This window comes from Agelaius phoeniceus, chromosome Z, assembly GCF_051311805.1.
Source record: "Agelaius phoeniceus isolate bAgePho1 chromosome Z, bAgePho1.hap1, whole genome shotgun sequence".
Taxonomy (NCBI): Eukaryota; Metazoa; Chordata; class Aves; order Passeriformes; family Icteridae; genus Agelaius; species Agelaius phoeniceus.
The window spans coordinates 80,293,520-80,318,113 of NC_135303.1; the positions used below are offsets into that span (position 1 = coordinate 80,293,520).

General features: G+C 40.5%; 1 protein-coding gene across 1 annotated transcript in view; it reads left to right on the plus strand.

Annotated features, from left to right (window-relative positions):
* The first annotated feature begins 793 nt into the window (after window positions 1-793).
* OXCT1 (3-oxoacid CoA-transferase 1) overlaps window positions 794-24,594 on the plus strand; it is an 83,944-nt gene continuing 60,143 nt past the window's right edge. Inside the window, exons 1-6 of the mRNA XM_054652687.2 lie at window positions 794-1,039; window positions 4,536-4,644; window positions 5,974-6,064; window positions 17,546-17,681; window positions 21,825-21,974; window positions 23,676-23,782. Of these exons, the coding sequence (XP_054508662.1) occupies window positions 968-1,039; window positions 4,536-4,644; window positions 5,974-6,064; window positions 17,546-17,681; window positions 21,825-21,974; window positions 23,676-23,782 (665 nt within the window). The 5' untranslated portion in view covers window positions 794-967. The remainder of the gene's footprint in view (window positions 1,040-4,535; window positions 4,645-5,973; window positions 6,065-17,545; window positions 17,682-21,824; window positions 21,975-23,675; window positions 23,783-24,594) is intronic.

Below are 24,594 nucleotides of genomic sequence, written 5' to 3' on the forward strand. Positions count from 1 at the left end.
TGCCTCTAAACAGCTTCTCACATTTTTTTCTGTGAATCCTTCTGTTGCATTGGACATCTTTAGGGCATGCACTGATCATTAGGGGTATTTTTAGGAAGTGTAAATAATAGCAGAGGCATATTTTGAACTTTCCTTCCAGCAGCAGCAAAAGGGCCAGCAGTTCACATCATGTGGCTGCTGCTTCAACAAGTATACATCTATTCTAGTAACATTTTCCCACCCAAATATAGCGTCCCGGGCTCTGTGAGACAGTGTGCTTTTTGGAGTCTGGGTCACCCTGACACTATGCCCAGGAAACTTAACCATTTAGACTCTGCCCTTTGCTTAAGTCTTGTGCTGCTAGTCCTTGGTCACACCACACAGAAATTTAATCCACCTTAACTTTATGGGGGAAACGGCTGAGATGGCACATCTGAGTTGTCCATCTGTAGTAATCGTGGAAAGGAAAACAGGAAAAGGAAAAGAAAACCAGGAAAAGCTCTTGTTTGCTGAAATGATTGTAGCATTGTAAGACTGGTGTGCCGCTGGCTGATAGAGTTTGCCCACTTGTGTTTTGCGCGGGTTCTGATGGTTTATATGAACAAACTCGCTGATGATGGAGCGGAGGTATCAGTGGAGCTACAGGAGTGGGGGCTGCTCCCTTCCCGTGGGACAGCGCCCGGGTCGGGCTGCCTGTGCTCGGCAGGCGCGGGGCGGCTGGACAGCTCTCCCGGGTCCCGCCGGAGCCGGCGGCAGAGGGGACAACGGAGGCACCCAACCCTCCGGCCCCCCTCGCTCGGCGGCCCCGCCTCGGGCGCACCGACGTCAGCACACGTCAGGGCCGAGCCCCTCGCCCTCCCTCCGCCGCGGGTTCCGCTGTCCCGCCGCTCCTGCTCCCCTCGTCCCGCCTTGGGCTCACGCAGCCGCCGCCCCAGCCCGGCCCGGCTCCCGACCCCGCTCCGCTCCTCGACAGCCGCGCAGCGTGAAGATGGCGGCGTTCAAATTCCTTCTGCCGCCCCTCGGCCGCCGCATCCTCCTCCCCGCCGCACGCAGGGCTGAGGTAAGGGCGAGGGGCGGTGGGGAAGGCGGGTCCGAGCCCCTCCGCCTCGCCCTGCCCGCCGGGTGACCTTGGCGGGCAACGCGCTCGCAGCCGCCCGCTCCGGGGCCGGCGTGTGTGGCGGGGATAGCCGAGTCGCGGGTGGGCGGCCGCCCTGCGGCCCCGGGGAGGCGCTTCCCACCCCGCGGGGGAGCGATGGCTTTGTTCGTGAGGAGCTTGTCCCGCGGCAGCCCCCGCGGGCGGCGGGAGCAGGCGGGAGGGCAGAGCGCGGCCCCGCCGCAGGCCCGGGCCCGGCGGCGGGTGGGGATGCGGTGACCTTGAGACGCTGGCAAGGAGAGTTGGTTTTTTAAGGGTTTTTTGGTCTTGTTTTTACATTTAATTTATTATTATTAATTCAGATCCCCATAATTTCAAAAGGCAGCACAGTTACAGTGTGTTGCTGTGTATTGCCATGTTGCTCTCACCGCCTCCCCTCCCGGAGGTGGGCAGCAGATGCGCACAGCTCGCTGGCAGCCCCGCCATCTACTGCTATCCAGAAACGTGTGCTGTGCAGCCGTGCAGCTCCCTTCCTATGGGAAGCTTCTGCCAAATCTCGCAGATTTAATGGTTTCCAACGCACATGTAACCATAGCAAAGTTATTTTTTTTTGTTTCTTCAGCCAGAACTGTCTCTGTGGCCTTTCTTAATTTATTTTATTTGAAAAAGCTCACCTTCTCATGTGTTTACTACTCCTGATATCCTAATGGACAAATCTTAGCATTTTCAGGTTTTGTTTTACTATGTCATATTTTTGCTTTTCCAGATAATTAAAATCTGATTATTCTAGGAAGGAGCTCATCAGTCCCCATGTTACTTCCTTAAACCTGCCAGAATTGCTGCCAGTTCCTGAGGTTTTAGCTTGCTGCCTCGGTGTGCTGGGAAGCATAGGTGATCGCTGGTGCCTCAAGTCCCTGAAAGCCCATTGCTCTCAAACACCGGGTGGGTAGGAAAGGGATGAGGAGAGGACCATATTTAGGATAGAATAGCAGATACACTCATTGGAGACATCCAACCTGCGAATGCACACTTGTGTAATACATACTTCTCTGTTCACCACTGTGGCACACAGTTGGGAAGATTAAAGAAAAGGTGCCACGTGGCCTCTGAACTACTTTCCTATGCGTGGGTACAGGGACACAGCAGAGGCCTGGCTTCCCTCCAGCCCTGGCCCTCAAGCCCTCTTGCAGCCCTGTTGTACTGGAATTCCTAAAGATGCCAGCTCTTCTTATTCCTCTGGACCTGCTCTGACAGGTCCCTGTTGTTCCTGTTCAGAGGACCCTAGAGCTGGATGCAGTGCTCCAGGTGGGTCTCAGCAGAGCAGAGCAGAGCAGAGCAGAGCAGAGCAGAGCAGAGGGGCAGAATCCCCTCCCTCCCTTGCTGCCTGCAGGGCTCTGCATGCAGCCCAGGACACGTTTGGCTCTCTGGGCTGTGAGTGCCATGGCTGGGCCATGTGCAGCCTCTCACCCACCAGCAGCACCAATTAGTCAATGAGTTCCTCTCCCAGTCTGTACTCAGGCCTGGGGTTTCCCTGATGCAGGTACAACACCAGCATCTGGCTTTTCCAGGTCCCTCTGGATGGCATCATATCCCTCAGGGTTATCAGCTGCGCTGGTTAGCTTGGTTTGCAAAACTGGCTGAGTGTGTAGTTGATCTCTCTTTGTCTTTGATGAAGATATTAAGCAGTCTTGGTCCCAGCATGAACCCCTGAGGAACACCATGTGTCACCAATATCCATCTAAGCCTTTGGCCACTCCCCTCTGGATGTGGCCATCCACCCAATTCCTCATCCCCCAAATCCATGCAATCAAATCCATCTCTCTCTAAATTAGAGACAAGGATGATGTGGGGGACTGTGTCAAAGGCTTTACAGAAGTGCAGATGAATCCATAGCCCTTTCCTTGTCCACTGATGTGGTCACTCCATCACAGAAGGTAACTAGTATGATCAGGCAGGACTTGCCCTCAGTGAAACTGTGCTGGCTGTGCTGAATCAAGTCCCTGTCCTCCTGTGCCTTAGCACAGCTTCCAGGAGGATCTGTGCCATGGCCCTCCCAGGCACAGAGGTGAGGTTGACAGGTTGGTAGCTCCTGGTGTCCTCCTTTTTTATCCTTTTTAAAGGTGGGCACAATGTTTCCGTCAGGGAAGTCTTAAGGGACTGCACCTGACGCTGTGACTTTTCAAGTACCATGGATCAGTGGAGAAACATTCATGGTTTAATTTGGCATGCAGAAGGCTCTTGCAGTTTTTCTCACATGACATTGTTTCTTATGACCCACATACTGATTTTTTTATTGAGCCCATCAAAGCAGAGGAACATCAGGGTCTCCACTGGGAAGGAGGTAAGCTTCCATTCAGATGGGTTTTCTTAATATTCAGTATAAATTCTTGCAGCTTTAATTATAAAAAGAGAACAGCTTGTGTAATATTGAAACTGAGCCAAAATTTGTTGCCCTTGTTATAACTGTAGGTAACTCTTAAGGTAAGAACTCTTCAGGGAAGAACTGGACTATTGTCTTCAAAGTGTTGAGATTACCTTGTTTATTTATTATTTTTTCTCTCTCTTTCACAATATATTTTTTTCACTCCTGCTATCAAGCTAGAATTTGAAACACCAGTAGGTACTACTTTAGCTTCCAGATTTTCTGAATTTATTGAGACTGTTTCAACATAGTGACTTAGGTATCAGTTTTTCTTCTGGTTCTTGAAGAAATACTTGAGTAGTATTAATGCATGGTATTAGTGGTAAATATTAAAGAAAAAGAAAAGGTAACTGTGGTCTTAGTACATAACAGTACATACATAAGTTATGATGACTACTATGTAATGGCTTTGCCCTGTGAGATCCAGGTTTGGGGGTGGGATTTATGTTGATTTCCCTCTTGCCCTCCATATTTCATGCATTTCTTGGAGTCTCCTTGATTATGGACTTATTCAACAACATGAGGATCTCTAAGACCACGTTAGAAAGTTCTAAGACTGCACAAGGAAACTGGGGGAAGGTTCACTCTGTGGAAGGGTGTCCCTGCTTAGCATACTGCTGGTACAGTGCTGTCCTTCCTATTGTTCTGTGGCTTCCACTCAAATTTTGTGGTGGTTTTGTCTTTCTTTCAGCAGTTTCTGATTATGTTTAGTGTCTGGATGCCTTTGAAGCTAATGTAGCAATATATAGGTTTAAGGAGTCTGGGGATGGCTCCAACTTGTGCTGAGGAATTGCATTTGTAAATCTGTTCTCAGAAAGGCACAATTTGTCAGTAGTTCAGGATGGAATTCTCTTGTTTTTGACACCTGCACTTCCCTTCCTTCTCACCCCTGCTCTCCCTCCCCCCCCCCACTCTGCTTTAGTATTTACAGCAGCAATATCTTTTTGTATCTATTTCCCCCTTATCTAGACAGAGGCATGGTCTTCGTTACAAAGCTAATGCCTTTTGTTCATTCACTTGTTTCTTTTATTGTTGTTGCAGATCTGTGGGTGCTATTTTTCTACCAGCTGTCATCGCAACACCAAATTTTACACTGATCCTGTTGAAGCTGTAAAAGATATACCCAATGGGGCAACTATACTTGTTGGTGGTAAATATTTAAATTCTTTATGGTTGCAAGCATCTTATGTTAATGAGATACTTTTTACTCATTTACCTTGTTTCTTTTACTATTAACTAATTTGAGAATCCATGGAATTGCATGATTTTTTAAACAAGTGTTTTCCTACTCTGCTCATGAAGGGCATACTCCTTCAGTGAGAAAATCCAGGTTGTGTCATAGGGAAGGGGAAAAAACCTCAGAAAAACAGGGTTTTTTTCTGACTAGCAAAAACCAAAAACTGGACTCTATTTATTTGGTTGAATCCAGAAAATGACCTTGAGAATTTTCAGGATAGCATTGTCATTGCATGTGGTTTGATTGTTTTATGTTTGCACTCTGTATCCTTTGTCTGCACAGTCTCTGGGTCTCTGTGACCTTCAACAAACTGCCTAACCTGTTTCTGTGTTAGGAAGTGAAGATAATACTTATCTACGTTACACTTAATGCTTATGTGTGGCATTTCCAGAAGAGTCAAGAAGTTGCATCATACTAACTTTCACTGTGACTTGATCTTTTAGATATTGTAGATGCTTTCCACAATTTCATGCTGTTCCATCTGCATTTTTAAAAAAATGATTTAACTATTTCTTAAGTTGTTTTGATATTGCAGAAGGAATGAATGTAAGATTGTAAAACACTTCAATGGAGAGATATAATGAGGCAAAATTCCTTCTGCAGGAATTATGTTTGTTTTTGTTGTTGTTGCTAATTCATGAAGGAAGGAAGATTTAAGGCCAAGATAGGTTGGCCTTGAAGATCTCAGGGGTCTTTTAGAACCTAATTGATTCCGTGATTCTGTGAAAAGGTAGTGCTTGTAGTGTGACATGGTATTTCATTTTAGAGGTGCTGGAGTCTCTCATAATAGGTGGGAATGTGAGGTTCTTGTGCCTTGGTGGAGATCTAGATTTTTGTGATTCCAGGCAGATATCCTCCCAAGGGTGTTCAAACTCCTAGACTTTTTTCACCTAATTACACAGGCTAAGCTATGGGATGTGCAGCAAAGATAGGAAGGTTGAATGGGTAGAAAGAGAAGGAGGAATAATGGGTACTGGGTTGAGGACATACATACGGAGAGCCATGGCCCTGGAGCACTTCCCTAAAAGCCCACTCTGATGGGTAGAGAGCTTTCTCCAAACTGGGAAGTGTCTGCTGAATGGGAGATTCCAGTACTAGAGGGCAAGTCGTCTGGAAATTTGATTTATTTAGTTGACTAAAGAGCTTCTCAGAAAAGATTTTTAATTCCCATACTTCTGACATTCTGTGTTCTTTCAGACACTTGTCACATAATCAATTATTTTTTTTTTTTATTTTGTGTAGGTTTTGGATTGTGTGGGATTCCTGAAAACCTCATTGGGGGTTTACTGAAGACTGGGGTAAAGGGAATAACAGCAGTCAGTAACAATGCAGGGTAGGTATTCATATGTCTGTGGTTTAATAAGTACAGACTAAAAATTCCAATTATGTGAAAAGGCTGATATATATTAAAAACATCTTTCTTTTCACCATCATAATTTTATATTAACCAGACAGCTTGGTTCGAAAGTGTTATTTTTGGAAGGAGCCCAGGAAGCTCAGTACTATGTATATACTTGACTTTGTCAAGGACCAATTGTCATGGTGTAGAGTTGCAGTTATGTTACTATAAATATTTTTTTTATTTAAATTTTTGTATATTTAACTGGTTGACTGTAACTGGAAAGTCTAACTGAGAGGCTTTAAATCTAGTATCAGTGATTTTGTGTGTATGTTTTTTTGTAAAGTTCCAAATAGGTATATATTTTTTAAACTCACTTCGGTGCTTTCTGACCCTCTTACTGTATTTGTTACTTTAAAAAAGATTCCAAGCAACACAAAACCAGCAGAGAATATCTATGATGAATGAATGGAGAGTCTCTTTAATGAGTCTTCAAATTTTTGATTTATTTTTTTAAATGCTTGCCCCTTAATAAATTCATGTGGGGTTGAAATTGAGAATACTTCTTTCTTGTATAATTTCTCATCTTCTCATTCAGGCTAATTTTTACACAAACTGTTCATTATAGTTATATAATAAGCTCCACAATACCTAATACCTTATACCTCCACAATATAGTTATATATAAGCTCCACAATACCTAATGATCCCCATATAGAGAAATAACTACAACCACTTCCGTTGAAGTGCATTGATGAAAATATAAATTAAATTAAATAAAAATATTAATATGTAAAATATTAATTGCACATTTATTGGATAGCAGATTTTTTTTTTGGTATTTGGTACATACACAGTCAAACTTAAGCTCCTTAGAATCTTGTGGGAAACAATTTCTGCTGGATGATAAGAAAGAAAGAAAGAAAGAGAAAGAAAGAAAGAAAGAAAGAAAGAAAGAAAGAAAGAAAGAAAGAAAGAAAGAAAGAAAGAAAGAGAGAGAGAAAGAAAAGAAAGAAAGAAAGAAAGAAAGAAAGAAAGAAAGAAAGAAAGAAAGAAAGAAAGAAAGAAAGAAAGAAAGAAAGAAAGAAAGAAAGAAAGAAAGAAAGAAAGAAAGAAAGAAAATAAATAATTTTGTGTGGAAAGGTCAAGCTCTAGAGTAGAGATCATTAACTTTCCTCATAGTCTTATATTTGAATAACACACATATATTTGCAGATAGAGAGGTTGAACAGATGTTCCTGAAGGGGAGGTGAAAGTCTGAATATGAGAAAAAGATGAGAAAAAGTAGAAAGAGGAACACTGTGCAATAGGATGAAAAGGAAGACATTTTGTATTGCATTCTGAATATAATTGCTGATATTATAGGTTAGAATTAATTTATGTTGAAATAATATTAACTTTCCTGAAAGTTCTTTGGATTTTGAGGTGGAAGTGATTTCTGTAAAAATTTCCACTGGCTGCTGGCAGGAAAGCAAAATTTAATTCCTGTTCTCTTGAAACTAGTTTTGTATAACATTCATGAAAGCCTGGAGAGTTCCTCACAGAGCAGTGTAACAATTTGAAAATTGTTACAAGGGCATCTAGAGTTTTTCTTAAAGTCTAGTTGGTAAAAATACAAGTTTTACTCTTCTGTTGGACAGTATAATTTACTTTGAAATTTAATCAATAATAAAATAACTGTTTAATCTATCTTTGTATTTACTGTATTCCTACTGTGTGGAATTTAGCCTGCTAAAGTATGGTAGTGTTTGGGAACCAGGTTAAAACACAGCTGTTGTCAGAAATGAAGTCAGACTTCTCATAACAGCAATTGATACAATTTCTAATCTTCTAATTAGCCGGTAAAAAAGCATGCTTTTCTAATATCATGCATCTTCTTAGCATCTTCTAATACCATGTCCAAAAGTTTAGTGGATTTATCTATGATCAAATATTGGAACACCAATAAATGCTTTTACAAATGAAGGAGCACAGCAGTCATATACCCTACAGCAGTTGGATTCAAAGGGTCAATTGTTCCTGTAATGTTGAGGTATCAGGCACTTTGTGGAATGAGTAATTTGCCACTTTCAAATTGACATATGGTTTGGTGACCTTGTGTTGCAGTTGATGCCTGGCTGTGTTTCAGTTTCTTGACTGCAGCTGCTTTCTTTTCTCCAGCTCTTCCAGCCAATAGGAGGTAATTGGTTGTGGTAAGGTTTTCTTGTCCTGCAGGGGTTAGCAGGCAGCTTGTAATTGGATCAGGGAAGGAGCCAAGTGCACGGGGACAGACAGCCTGTTCTGGAGAGCAGTGCAGCTGCATGGATTAAGTCACATGCCTTTCAATATGTGAGAACCATGGAATGTTACAGAGCTGTCTGTTTATAACTAAAATAGCAGCAGTAGAGACAGCGATTCGCTTACAGCTAAGGGAAAGCGGTAATTAGAAAGTCGTGAGGTGTTCTTGCCAACTTTTCTAGCTGCAAACAAGGTTCAGCAGAGCCTAGAAATGCTTGGCAATATCTGAAAACAACATTAAAGGAGTAGGATGTTCACAAGTTCACATACTACTTACTGTTCTGTACTGCAGTGTAATTGGGAGGAGATTCCTCCTGCAAAAACTTGTTCAAATCCTGTAATTGCTGGCAAGTGAACTCCTGTTTTTGGCCTCTTTAAAGCTTTTCAATGACAGGTTGTACAGTAGTGTGATGGGGTGCTTGGCTTTCTGTCTGCTGCTGCACATTATGCCCGTGCTCATGCTGTGTGCTGGCCAGCGAAACAGCACCTTTAAGAGCAGTTACTCTTTTGCCAAGCCAAACAAGGCAAAGTGTTTGAAAGTGAAGCAGTTCAAATATCCAGTACCTCTGGTATTTACACAACTTGCTGCAGGGGAAACTGAAGCTTGTGAACCCAGGGCAATAGTGCAAGATAACTGTGACAGATAGGTGTGCTTCTAAAATACATCCTCTCACACCTTCTCCTATAACTTGTTTTCTTTATGTTGTTCATACTGTAAATACTTTATTTACACTGTGTTTTTGTAAGACCTTTAAATTGAGTGTGTTCTGTCTCAGTAGGCTACCAAAATCCATTTTATTACAGATTTTCTTCATTCTTGTTTTAATTTGATTCATCCTACATTTGCCAGTATTAAAATTAATAAAAATATTTTAAAATAGTAAATAAATGAAAGTAAATGAATGGATAAATAAATAAATTTTAAAAATCTCATTTTAAACATTGATTCAGTAAATTCCCAACATAGCTGTGATTAGTATACCTTACCTTTTTGGTTGTTTTTCTCATCTCCATGTAACTTCGTGGTATCTTTTTGCATTCTGATTGGAAGTTGCTTGGAACCTGGGACTTGGATGTTTTGGCTCAGCCAAAATTAGGCTCAGCTTTGGCTCAGCTAAGACTTTCTAATGCAGGCTACCTGTTGTTTCAGGCCCTGTGTTGCAACAAAAACTATAAACATAGCCAAATATTTTAAATGAAAGTTAAAAAAAATGTGCATGAAATTATTATTTTTAATTAATTGTGCTTAATAAAATGGATAAATAATTTTGGCTATAATCACATACTAAAATCAGCATTGTATCTACCACCTGAATAGGCTGAATTTTGCAGATTGAAAATGAAGTCCATTATTTGTGATAACTGTGTGTGTGGTCTGATTGTTTTATCAAATTTTGGTTTTGTCTGTTTTTGAGACTTAAAAATGCATCCTTTTTGAATGCAGTTGTTTTGAATAAAAAAAAAATTTCACTTACACTAAAAATAGAGATGTCACAGTTAAGATCATAATTGCTTATCACCTGGGTGATCATCTGAAAGGAGATTGACAGCATGTGTCAGATTATCACTGGTGCAGATTGTGTTCTTATAAGGCATTATCAGTTTTTTGAACCTTTGGTCTCTGTATTCTTTTTGAAGGTCTTTTAATGTTACAATGTTAGGCATTAGGAAGGAAAAGATGACTTTGAGATAAGCATTTGCACTTTTGAGCATGGTGCCTGAGTGCCATTACTTAGCTCTGTTAAGCACAATACTCTTGTTTTCCTAATGGGTTGGGCTATTTGTGGTTCCCAAATCCTCAAAAGACAGTGTCTGTGGGATCAGATGCAGTGGTAAACTTACTGCACCCCATATTCTAAAGCACAAAATGTATCTTTAAATTCTTTGCAATTAAATAATTTGGATTTAAGACAGGTTTGATAAATGTTCTGTAAGGTAAAGTTTAAAGTTATCTCATTTTTCAGTTGTTGCTTTGAACGGTACATTTCTGTTAAAACCAGAATGTGTCTGTCATCTTCGCTGTGGATTCCCTGGTTTTTCTTGCATGTAACTCATGTGGCTTAATTCCACTGTTACTGTTACTAAAATATCTATCTATCTGTATGTATGTCTGTCTGTCTTAATATTACTTACGCTTATTAAAAACATATTCAAATGTAAATGTATGTAAAAAAATACCATCATGTGGAAATTGCATTTTAAATTCACAGAAGGTTGTGAAGTTTTTTCCATATAGTATTAAATATTGAGTGGTTTTAGTGGGACAAATTAGATAATCTCTTGCTTCAGAAAGTTAAAAGGTAACTGAAAATGTCTGAGGAACAGGCAAGGAGGCTTGTATGTACACAGAGATGGGAACAAGGTGATGCTCAGAGTGTCTTACAGTATGTGTGTCATTTTTGTATATTTATAAGAAATTCTTCAAATATCCCAAATTAGATATATTTTCAGAAATGAAAAAGAAGGCCACCTGTGATTCTTACTTCTCTTGGTAGAGAGAGAAGAGTGGAATTATGTAAAATCCTGCACATGGCAAATTGCCAAAATCAGGAGACTATATATTTTCAGGGAATTTGATTATTTGATTTTTTTTAATTGGCTGCATTCTTTAAAAAGAATCTTATCAGATGCTTTATTACAGCTGTTAAATTGCTGACACTGTTTGAACTGCAAATCCCTGAAAATCTGCCTTAAGTCATCTCGCTAATTTTAGTGTGGAGGTGATCTACGATTTTGGCAGGGCAGATTGTTCTAACTTTGTACTACTTGGAACTATTGAGAAATCAGCTGTGGAGATAGCTTTCTGGTTGTGATGACAAATGAGAAAAAGAATAGATATAGAACTCAGCATGGTTGAGGAATTGGTTGTAGAAATGACAATGAAAATTAAACCTATCTTTTGGCTAGGTGACTTTTGAAGTACGATGCCTCCATGATGAAATTTAAATATTTATCAGATTAATTCTATATGATATACCTTCTCTGTGAAGGAAAAATATGGTACATTTTAGACATTTTGAATAGGGTTGTTCGACTTGTTATTATAAAACACAGTACACCATTTCATACCAGAAAGGAATGTGGAGAGGAGAGACTGCTGCTGGTGTAACCATGCAATCTATGGTATTTCTCCCCTGGAGAAATTATCTCTGCCTTGTATGGACTTGGCCTATATGCCTGCACCCATCACTGTCACAGCAGAAGAGCATCATTTTTGGAGGAGGATGGTGGAGGAACAATACTGCCATTTTGCTGTGAGACTCAAAAGGAAGTTATGAGAGCAGAGAGGACAGAGTTCCCATGAGAATACTTCAGTAGCAGAACGACAAGGGTCCAATGCAGACACTGCAGAGAAGGAGTAGAGGGAGAGTAAGGCTCAGGAATGCCAGTTTGCACACAGGGCTTTGTGATTTTCTACAACCCTGGCCTCCCTCCCTCCTTCCCTCCCTCCTTCCCTCCCTCCTTCCCTCCCTCCTTCTCATAGGCTCCTGAGCAGGACTGCCATAGCATATGGCAGCGCCCGTACTTCTCTCTTCCACCTCTCTTTTCAGTCTACAGAGAGCTTCTTTTTTCTTTCTTCAGAGAGCTTTATCCTCTCTTTTTTGCTTTCCATTTAGCAGTTTGCAATCAGACATACGGGAAAATGTCCTAGGAAAACAAGGTTGCTGAAGACAGTGTGAAGATATTTGGCTAAAGTCAAGAAACAACAAGGCAAATAAGCCTTATATCTCTGAATATTTACCTTTCTGTGAGCTGAATCTGTTTTTCTCTGTCTGTTTGTTAACTCCTATTTCTCACCTTGTTCTCCTCATTCTTGGTACCCTTTGGGAAGTGAGGGATGGAGAAGGGGCCTTACAGATGGGGAAATTATGGTGGGACATAGTGTCATTGTGTCTTACAGTGCCAGCTGTAAGATTGGGGAAGATGAGCTATAAAGAACTGTTACATGATTATCTGCATTAATTTTGCCCTGTGTGCCTGCACTTTTGTTCAGTGTCTTCCAGCAAATACCATGTAGTATACATTTATTAATTTTCTGCACAAAGGCTGTTTAGGATCTTTCTGGTGCAGCCAGGATTATACTTTATTTTTGTGGACCTAAGAATGTGTGTCCCTAAGAATGCGAGTGGTACCTCTGTCCACATAACTTTCTTGTTGGTAAAGTTACATGCTATAGTCAGGCACCCCTGTAAGCCTGAAAGTAGTCTCTGCTACTAAGAAATGCGATGCAGGCAGTGATTGATGCATTCCTTTTAGTTGGGAAGCATATCTGGTCTTCCTTAGGAATTGTGGATCTGTCAGAAGGCATAATTGCATGTAGCTTGGAGCAAATCCTTTTGAAGACTGAAAAGGTGAAGTTGAAAATAAAGTCAGCCTCTCATCTTCTACATGGAGAATGTCAGAGGAAATTGGTTCCTTTCCTCACCCTTAGCCTATTGCCAAGAAAATTTCTAGCTCTAGAACAGGTCCGTCTGTTATCAAGTTTCATGCTTCATTATGTAACACTTGGAGCCGATGAGTACCTAAAAAGCCTGCCTGTCTGTCTCCAGAAGCTGACTGGTATCTTTACATAAAATGTTTTCCTGCAGTAGAAACAGCCATTTATGTGCATTTTTTGGCAGCAACACCTAGTTGCAGAAACTTTGGTTTCTGCCTGAGGTGGAGCCTTGCCACAGGATTCTTATTGCATGCTTTTCCTTCTCAATCTGTAGTTTTCAGGGGTGGTGTAGTTTTACCTTCCTATCTTTCCAGACACCAAATTACGAGAGGAGGAAGATCAGGGGGTGCATCATGTTAGTTCCTTGATCAACACATTTTAATTCTCCAAAACTCGATGTATTCATTTTAATATTTCATAAGTAACAATTTCTGGTCATGTGTAATCTCCCAGGAATATCAGCTTCTGGAGAATCTTTGAACAATTAGTAGAGGAAGCTATCTCTTTAAGAAATCTAGAAGGAGACCCTCATTCTAATTGATGCTGCTTTCCATCCAGTAAAGGCAGCTGGTCTGTTCTGACCACACCCACATGTTTTAGAAACAAATAAATATCTTTACAAAGCAGAGAGAGAGGAGAGTTGTAATTGTCTTGTGATGTTTCCTTTTACACAACCCCCCCAACAATAAGCCATTGTATGTTTTGTGCCAGAGTGTGTGACATTCCAAGTAGCCATTTTTTTTCTGCTTAAGAATGCAAATTTTTATTTCCTGCTTCATCAGGCTGTGTAGGGCTTGTTGGTGTGTGAGGCTTTTTATCAGTTTGGAAACTTAGGTAATGTCTTCTTCCTGTGATGCTGTAGAATGTGTTATGCTTGAGGCACCAAAGAAGAAGGGCTGAGAGCAGCAGATTATTGTTTATCTGCAGTGAAATACCGACATGTTGCCTTTGACTACTTCCAGTACACTGGAGATGTGTAGGCTAGATCTGTCTGGGTGTCATATTTGGTGAATTTTTTAAATTAGAAAAGGCAGACATAGCTTTTTTCAGGAAGTTTTTGTAGGTCTGAGAGGGACAAAACAACTGGAATGAACGCGTTGCTAGACAATCAGAGCTCCTTAATTTTCTTGTCTATATCAATAATTTGGGGTAACTTGGGTCACTGATATACTTAATGAATGCCTAGTTCTCTTTTCCTATATGCATTTCATGTATTCTATTGATTCGCTTTTCATCTTAATACAGAATGGGCAAACTTCTAGAAATCCAAACATATCTGAAGGTGAAAGAATGCATTCAGTGTCTAGCACTAATGTGTACTTTCCCTTTTCTGACTGCACTCATAACAACTGTGTCAACTTCTACCACACCTTCTTCCTTCCTATCTAGGGCAGCATATTTTTATTGCATTTGCCTTTGTTTTCATTTGCAAAGGACTGAATCCGGCTTGTGAAATAGGTGTATGGGGTATATTCTTTTCATGCACTCAGTAAAGATTCTTTTTTTTTTCTTTCTATGGTTGCTGTTTGATAGTGGAGTGTAGCCTGCAAGGCAAATTTTTATAAGGTAACATTTTGAGGGTAAACATAATCAAAGCTGAAAAGTTCAAAAGGCTCTTTGCTTAAAACAACATGATCAAGAAAGCAGCAAAAGACAGTAAGGGCGAACTAATAACTATTCCCATAGAACTGTTATATTGAAAGAAGTATCCATAAACCAGAGGATTTTTGAAAGTTGTAATCTTGGATAGAGATGTCACATGAAAATCAAAGGGAAAATAAGAGTGAGAACAGTGTTTTCTGTGTGAAATGTGTGTTTCTTGAGACATTGACATGTAAGAGAAAAACATAGGAAACATGAAATATGCTGAAGTCTTCAAAATGGGTTTTTGAAGGGACATGAAAACTGATGCATATGAAAGCAAAAGGGTTATTTTAGCTGGAAACCTAAATACAGATTGCATCCTCAAAAGAGATGGATGGCAGTGTATTTTCTTTCAAGAAATATACATCTAAAAAAACCCTATATGAGTAATGGCAACAGGATTTTGTGCTGTTGCTCTGAAGATTAAGTGCATGTGGGAGTTGAAGTAATTTTGTGTTACCAGGCAAGCAGAACCTCCTGGTGCATGACTTCTGAAAGGGGAAATTCCTGTTCTCATTGTGCTAGGGAAATATGATCTTGTTGTACGCTCAATAACAGATCCTCACAGCAATTTTGTTTTTGAACAAATTTGCTACATTTGAGGAGAAGAGTAAGAAAGAGTGACTTAAGAAGTGAAGAACAACTTGGCATGAGTGTGACAGGATAAGCTTTGTACAACTTTCTGTTTAATCTTCATAACTACAGAGTTTCATTTGATAGAAGATACCTCACAGTAGTAGATCAGGAAATCAAGTGTATCCACATGGAATCCTGCAAGATGATATGCAAAATCCTATTAAGGACAATATGCTTCAGTAGCTGCTTCTGAGAATGTAGGAGCAAGGATTATGGATCTTAGTGAAATAAAGGAGAAATTTCTTTAACCATTACAAATCTGCTCCTGGCCCTCTCTTGCCATCCTTTCTTACACCAATGCACACAGTATTTCATTGTCTTCATGCAGAATTTGTTTTTTCTATTTGGTAACTTCCAAGTTTTGTAATGAAAAGAGCAGTGTTAACCACCTGAATGATACACAGAGATTGCAAACTCTGGCTTGCAAGCAGTTCAGGAAGCTTCCTCTTGTTCTTGCACTAGAAAGCACTGTACAGTTTTGTTTCAATTCTGCACTTTTGCTACACAGTGCCATAATTACACCAACCTGTTTAACTGCCATCAGGTGTTGACTGGTCTTTTACATTTGTTTACTACCTTTTACAATGAGATGTAAGGGTTAGATAGTTTTCATGTGAGAGGAATTGTCCTGCTTTGAATTATTCTATACAGGAAATTCTGGCTTTTAAATTTTTTATTTTTTTTTATAATCTCTTTTGCCCACAAGACTCCTCTTTCCTCTCTATTCTTGGCTCTTCTAGTTTCAAGCTGGAGGATTTTTTTCTTGTGGTGGGTTAGAAACACGGGTTGTTTCTAGGCAACGCACATTTTAGTCCTGAGGCTTTGGCACCAGAACATTTTGGAAGTTGCATCATGGTTAGATTTTTAACTTTTTTTTAATCGGTCAGAGTTGGAGAGTGGAGCAAGCTTTTATAATAAATCACATTTTTTTGTATCTAGAGAACATAGAATAAATTCAGAGAACCAGGTCAGAGAAGCTTGTTTCACTTCCTCTCATCCAGTTTCTAAAGTGCTTGAGTATGCACTGAAGTGGGCCACCTCCTAAAATAGTCCTAACCTTAAAATAGTGTTCATGATGCATGCAGTTGCGAAGGCACTGGGGCTGCATGTCTGTCCATGCAGCTCTCTGAGTATTGTGGTGGGAGAGGAAGAGCTGGTGCTGGTCCTGCTCGCTCAGCCCCTCTCCCTTCACCTGCCGCACTGCAGCCTGTGCTATGGCTGGCAAGCATTTCCACTGTTATATTTGAAAATGAATACTGCATAATAGTAAAGTTTTTTAATCTGGTCTTAGTTTGGAGCTCTTCTTCTGGAAGGGTGTTTTCAACAGGATTCATATATTGTAAGCACATGTGTGTTAATAACAAAGTGCTGAATGATTGATAACTTAAAAGATTATTTTAATATTTTTCTGTATTTCTTATCCTGAAATGTCAAGCCATTGTGGATAATTAAGTCATACTGAATTGAGCCAGTTCAGGGCAGATATACATCATTTTTTGTGAAGTAATTCTGCATCATGGCATCTTTTTTGTAGAGGGACTGGAAGGTCTGAGTTCTCTGCTTATATCATTCAGAGACCAACATAAATGTGGAGGAGCTTCACACATGTACCAGTCAGCTGCCATCTTGCATAATGGGCTGGAAAAGTGAAAAAACCCTGTCTTTATAATATCATTTATGTTTATTTCCATATTTTTATGTTAACCTTGTATTTCCTTGAACTGAAGTAGCATTTTTTACAGAGAAACCCTGATTGCAAGAACTCCTGAAAAATGTCTCTATTCCAGAAGTACGCAGTATAGCATACAAACATAATGAAGGATATCAGAATTTTGGAACCACTGGCACAAGAAAAATGTATAGCATCTCTGGCATTCACTTTCAGTTGACATAGACAAGAAGATCTTGTTTTTAGTGCCAAAATCCTTTGATGGAGTAGGTGGTTATTCAGTAAGAGATTTAATTATTTATTATTATAAGAAAATTTAAGTACAAAAATTCTCTTACCTCTTATAGTAACTAGCATTAGAAATATCAATGCGCCTTTCTCCTTGGGCTGCTAAGCAATCACTTGTCTTTTTCCCAGTGAGCAGGAGTGTAAACAAAAATATGTCTTTGTTCACTCAAAGCCATGTCTGACTTTTTAGTAATTTGGTAAGGCTTTTTAAAGGAGCGGATATGTAAAATAACACCACTTGTCAAGCTGGTATTTTTCAGCTGCTAACATGTGAAATTACTTTAACTGGAACTTTTTGGGTGTATTCTGTGCCTTGGAAGACATGAGGTCTGAAAACTGAAATATTAAATTTTAATTGTAGCTGATGCTTTACCCTCTAAAGGCTGGAATTTGTTTTTTGTCTTCAATTTGCTATGTGTGGGGGAGATAACTCTGTCCTTTTTTGTTAAGTCATTACAGCTTATCAAGTGTTTTTTTTACAATAAAACTGTTTTGTCTGGTTTTTTTTTCATTTTCTACACAGTGTTGACAATTTTGGACTTGGTCTTCTGCTTCAGACAAAGCAGATAAAACGCATGGTGTCATCATATGTTGGAGAGAACGCTGAATTTGAACGCCAATATTTATCTGGTGAGCTTGAAGTTGAGCTTACACCACAGGTAAGGAGTGTCTCTAGGAGAGTGGGTTCTTTTAATTTAAAATATTGAGTAGAATAATGCCTAAGTGCTCTTATAAAATTCTTTTGCAATCGAAATGTTTTGCTTGTGTGCAGAAGACGCTTGCCATCTGTGGTGGGCTGACCCTGACTGGATTCCAGGTGCTCACCAAAGCCTCACTCTCAACTCCCCTCAGCTAGACAGGGAGGAGAAAATATAACAAAAGACTCATGGATTGAGATAAGTGAAGAGAGAGGTGCCAGGTGCTCACCAATGCCTCACTCTCAACTCCCCTCAGCTGGACAGGTGTCATAACAAAAGACTCATGGGTTGAGATAAATAAAGAGAGAGATCACTCACCAGTTATGATCTTGGGAACAATAGACTCATCCTGGGGAGCTTAATTTAGTTTATATCAGTCAAATCAGAGTGGGCTAAGAGAAGTAGAACCAAATCTTAACACCGCCTTCCCCTACATACACTTTACGCCAACCCTACCTTCTTCCTGCTCCAATGTGGATTCCCTGCGGAGTCACAAGTCCTGCCAACAAAACTGCTCCAGCGTGAGCTCCTCTTTCCTTGGAGCCACAGGTCCTGCCAGGAGCCTGCTCCAGCATGGGCTTCCCATGGGGTCACAACCTTCTTTCAGGCATTTACCTGCTCGGGTGTGGGATCCTTCAGGGGCTGCAGGTGGATTTTGTGGCCCACCATGGGCTGTACGGGCACAGCTGCCTCACCATGGTCTTGCCACGGGCTGCAGGGGAATCTCTTTCCTGGCACCTGGAGCACCTCCTGACCCTCTTTCTTCACTCACCTTGATGCCTGCAGAGCTGTTCCTCTCAAATATTCTCACTCCTCTCTGCTCTGGATGCAGAGGGAGTGCACACTTACATCTGTGCAAGAGGGTCTCCTTCAATATGCTGTCCCAGAGGCACTACCACTGTTGCTGATGGGCTTAGTCTTGGAACCAGCTTGGCACTGGTTCTGTGGACACTGGAGGAAACTTCTGGCATATTCTCATAGAAACCACCCCTCTAGCTACCACAACCTTGCAAAGCCAATATACCACCTTAGGGTCGTGCATCTGTTAAGAACTGACTGTATGTTATTTGTGTGAATTCCTTTAATGGAATCAATTATTAATAGATTATATTCATATGAAGCTTTAAAATGTATATATGAATATGTATAAATATATACACTCACATATGGAGATGGTAGAAAAAGGCATAAAATACGCTCAGTACTGTGGCCCCATATAAAGGGAAGGAAGTCAAGAAGCTGCTCTGTTCCCATCTTGGCGGCAGGTTTGGGGGATGTTGCATGTGCAATGCCTGCCATCTAGTGGGCAGGAATCAAATACGGAGATTTCATTCATTGTGAGATAAAACCCTTTTTGGCTTGTTCATTAACTCTTGGCAAAATTATTCTTTGTATACTGTTATAAGCAAATTTAAAACTTTACTTTTTAGCACCATATTTTCAATTATTTTAGCACTGCCAAGCTACCCAAATAGCATGAATGCAATGAGATCCTAAAATCATTGATATCAGTTATGTTCTATTGAGATCAGCTTCTGTGAAGTTGGTGTTCTAACTTCAAAGACTACAGCATGTTAGTGTGTGGCATTTTCAGAGCTGACACATAAAATTTGGGCTTTAAACATCTATTTATATAAATGTCTGAGAAAAACAACTGTGTTAAGTTTTTGTTAAGATTGGTATCTTGAGCTCCATCTCTTGTGAATCACAGAATCAGTCAGGCTGGAAGGATCCACAGCAGGTCATCTGGTTCAACCTCTTTGCTCAAGCAGGGTCATCTCAGAGCACATGGCAAAGATTGTGTTCAGATGGTGCTTGAATAGCTCCAGTGAAGGAGACTACATGACCTCTCTGGGCAGCCTGTTCCAGTGTGTGGTCAATGTCACAGTAAAGAATTTCTTCCTCATGTTCAGGTGGAACTTCCTGTGCATCAGCATCTGTCCCTTGTCTCTTGTCCTGTTGCTCAGGACCCCTGAACAGAGCCTGGTCCCTCCTCTTGATACCCCTTCTTCAGATGCTTACAGGCATTGATAAGGTCCCTTCTCAGCTCGAGGCTGAACAGGCCCAACTCCCTCAGCCTTTTCTCGTAAGAGAGATGCTCCATTCCCTTAAGTATCTTTGTTACTCTTCACTCCAGGACCATCTCCAGGAGTTCCCTTTCTCTGTTGTCCTGAGGAGCCCAGAACTGGACACAGCAGTCCAGACATGGCCTCACCAGGGCTCAGTAGAGGGGCAGAGTCAGCTCCCACAATGAAGCTCCCATCTCCTGTTAGGATGCTTTTCTTGATGCACCTCAGTACACCACTGGCCTTGGCCCCAAGGACACACTGCTGGCTCATGGACACCAGGACTCCCAGGTCCTTCTCTGCCAAGCTGCTTCCCAGCAGGCCAGCCCCTGGCCTGTACAGTGCATGGAATCATTCCTCCTCAGGTGCAGGACCCTGGATTTTCCCATGCTGAACTTCAGATTGTTTTTCTCTGCCCATCTCTCCAGCCTGCCAGTGTCCCTCTGAAGGGCTGCAGAGCTCTCTGGGGTATTGGCCACCCCTCCCAGCTTTGTGTCATCAGCAAACTTGTTGAGGAGGCATCTGCCCTTCCTCCAAGCCATTGATGAAAAGTTAAACGATACTGGGCCCTCTATTGACCCCTGGGGGCACCCCAGTAACAGACCTCCAACTAGATCCTGTGCCACTGATTGCAATGTTCTGGGATTGCCATTCAGCCAGTTCTCAATTCATCTCACTGCCCTCTCATCTAGTCCACTCTACCTGAGCTTGCCTATGAGGATGCTGTGAGAGAATGTTTCTTAGAATTACAGACATGAGTGGAACAGTTCCTTTTATACCCAGTCAGCAGACCTGAAAATAGCCATACACTTGTCATGTCTGATGTTTCAAATGTCACAAATCTCACAATGCATTTTTTCCTTCCTATTTAATGTTCAGTACTTTCACCTGGGTGACCATGAACTCCTTAGACATGTAGTTGGCTCTGTGGACTAGAGATAAGTTATGTAGATCCAGCGTGGAAATAATGCGTCTACAGTATATAAGGGGAAACAGTAAGGTGAATTAATTACCTGCTAAGAGATGTGGGGATTTGAAATATTTGTGTCAAGAAAAATAGTCTCTCCTAAAATAGTGTGGTAAACCTTAGGCAAAGTGGGAGACTTGTATTATTGTTGCACAGTAAGGTGCAACACGGTGAGATCTTGAAATGATAAGGCTTCTTAGAACACAGGACTCTGTATCCTTGCATGGCTTGCATCTGCCTCTTAACACCATTTTGAAAGCTAACCAGAGGCCACTGTGCTTCTTGCAGGGTAACTGGGGAAAATAAAATCTATTAAACTGGGTAATTGACCATAATATTTTTGTCTTGCCTTGAATCCAGGAGAATATTAATAAAAAATCTGGGAAATGACACTAATGAAAAGCAAACACACATCTTTGTCCATAAGTCCATAATTAAGGCAAATGAGAAATTTTTGCTGTTAGCATCCTGTACTATAGCTGGACATAGAGAAGAGTGCAGGCGGGGTGGTCAAAGAGAGTATAAAAACTGCTCTGTTAGCTTTTTGGTATTCTTGGCACGGGCAACCCAAATTACTGGACTCCCTCTTTCTTTCTCAATCTGCCATGCTTGGCTGTTTGCTAGGAATGGGTTCTGAAGTTTTTCTTAGAATGTTGAAGAATGTACATCTGTTAGAGAAAAAAAATCTTCTAGGATATGTAGCTGGGTAGGAAAGAGAAAAATAACTCTGTACTATTATCAAGAATAATTGGTTGGGAAGCAAAGAATAATTGGTTGTGAAAAAAAATGAAAGAGAGGAGACATAGCCAAGTGCTGGCCCTGGCATTTGGGAGGTGGTTGTATGACAGCGTCATCTTGAGCAGCTCATGACTGTGTGTCAAGCATTTCTTTCCATATCCAGTACTAGTCCCACATGGGAAAGCTAAAATGTGAGGAAGAAATAGGTGATCACACCTGTCTACTTTGTGCAGAAGGAATGAACAGGATATAAAATAAAGTTAATGCAAGCCATTCATCAAAATTTGATTTGTTGTTCCCAAATGACGATTTCTTAAATGTGTTTTCCCATAGGGTACACTTGCTGAACGTATTAGAGCAGGAGGAGCAGGAATCCCAGCATTTTACACCAGTACTGGCTATGGGACGCTGGTGCAGGAAGGGGGTGCGCCCATCAAGTACAACACAGATGGCACCATTGCCATTGCCAGCCAGCCAAGAGAGGTAAGAGGTTTGATCGCCATTAGGAAGCCTTCAGCATTGAAAAATTAATTTCCAACATATTTACAAGATAAACAGGCGTTTAGGAAGGAGTTAAGTTTAACTTTACTGTACTCATTTAACTGGATGTCTGTGGTACCAGAGACACTAGCTTTGCTTCCATTGCTTACTGGTGTCTTCTGTGATGTGTTGAAGAAGTTTTTACAGTTCTAGAGTGATTTAGCATCAAGACCTGGTCCAAGTGAAAGCCTGCCTTGCTGAGTTACTCTTCACATGACTATTCTTTTGCTGTGTATTCAAACTAAATTCAAAGTAAAACCTGTTAGGTAGGGCAGGTGCTCCTTAAATACTGCACTACGCAGTAAGCAGCCCTGCAGCTGCACATGGAGCTTCAGCCTTAGAAGAAATGGGGCATTCTCATGTTAAATGGCAAGAGCTCAGTTGACACAAATTTCAGGAAATGCATTTCCCAACATTTGAAATGCAATTTAGTCTCAGTTTTTAAAATTGGAAAGAAATAAAAAGACTGTGGCTGTCAAGGGAGAAACAAGGGTTTCAGTTTGAAATTGGATGTAGAATTTGGAGAAAGGAAGAGATGTCTCAGTGTCATAATGTTTCGTGAAGAAATGGGTGGGACTAATATTGTGTGTTCCAATTAGGCTGCATACAGCATTAAATTTCACCTCAAGAGCATTTCTCGGGTAAAGGTAATTCCACCCTAACCTATGGTTTTCATATATTTTATACATGACTACTTACAGTAGCTATACATTGTCTTAATCTTTTATATTCCCGTATTTTTTTTACTGCATACATCATTATGGTGTCTTACCATTTGGAGCAATGTTTTGTTCAATAAACAGCTTATAATTTTAATAACATTTTTCTTATTTTGTTTTGACATTTGTGGGAAAATCTCCCTAACTCTCCTCAGTCTAATAATGATGGAGTGCTAATAACATGACTAGCACGATTTGTTGATTCCATTCTTGACATCCATTTTGCACAGAAGTATCATTTTATAAAGGCTCAGATCTCCTTTTATGGTATTGGCAGACTGACATCTGATACATTTTTCTCATACTTCCCCTTTCAGCAACTTTAAAAAGCTCTCAAGTAATATTTGTGTATACTCTTACCTTCTACATTGTTAACAGAGATGGTCCTTCAACTTTCTTTATAGGATTGAAAGACTAGTTCTGTCCCTCTTCCATATTTTGGCTTCAGGCACAGTATCATTCATTCCAAATATTGGTCATTAATACAGGGAAAACCAAATGAAACTCAGCCTGTTAGATGACATGATTTGAGTAGTCTGTCTTGAATTGACTTAATTTTGGATTTGGTGGTGGGCAGTGCTTTTGACCTTTTTCAGTTATTCTGCTTTAGCACTTCAGTTTTTTATTAGCTGGTAGATGTGCAGGACAAAGCATGTCTAATTCCAGTAGATGGAGCTGGAGGAATATGGATTCTCATGATGTTTCCCTAGAGACACTATGATAAAACTGGGGTTTATAGCCTGTGATAAAACTGGGGTTTCCATGCCTCTCTGTTATCATACAGCCTTTCAGTAAAAACTTCACAGAGTACAAAAAGAAGCTGAAATATAATAGTCTGCAAAATTAACCCCTAAAATAAGTATTATTATACATGTGATATCTGTTGGAAGAAACCTACATCTCAATTTTGGACTTTTCTCTATAGGTGAGGGAGTTTGATGGCCGTCACTTTATTCTAGAGAAATCTATTACAGGAGATTTTGCTCTTGTGAAGGCATGGAAGGCTGATCGTGCAGGCAACATAATTTTCAGGTATGACTTGTTTACTGGTGGGAAAAGATTATTTTACAGTTTAGGTAATGAATGAGAAGGAGAGTCCTGTCTCCTGTGTTATGGCAAAATAATGTTTTACTGATTTCACATTCTTTCATATTGTCTTCCCCTACTGTCAAATTACACTGCTATAAAACACAAAAATGTAATTGCTTTTTCTAATGACTTTTGAGAATTCAAACATAGCTATGAAGTAAAGCATTCATAGTTAAAAATGAGACACAGCAGACTGAAAAACAACTGAAAAATATGTGTATAAATTAACACCCATAAAGTAATGCTTTTCTTTATGCGTGTATATATATATATATATAGAGCCACATAATTAATACTAAACTAAAATACTTGAAAATTAATAAATCAGTTTTTATTTTGCCCAACACTTGGCATCCTGACATGCCCATTGGCAAGACAATATGGTTTCTGATTGAAAGCTGACCTTTCTTGTATGTGTGCAGATGAATTTGACTGCTAAACTGCTCTCCTTAGGGTCTCGTACATTGAATACAGGAAACTCTCTTCCCCCTTGGCCCTGTCTTTGATCCTGAGTCACTACTCTCTGTGCTTTTATCCTGTATCTTTCTACTGATGCACACTGATGCATAGTAGATACCTCTCAAAAGTTCTTTCATTCTCCATGGAAAGACTGGTTGTGTTCTCCTTTTCCCCTCTTCTTTATGTCCTCTTGTTCTCTCTGCCTTTCCTTCTTGCTGTTCCTTTCAGAAGTCTTCGTTATGTCTCCCACATTCACACAATACAGCTGATAACAGATACTACTTCTGTCTGGAGTG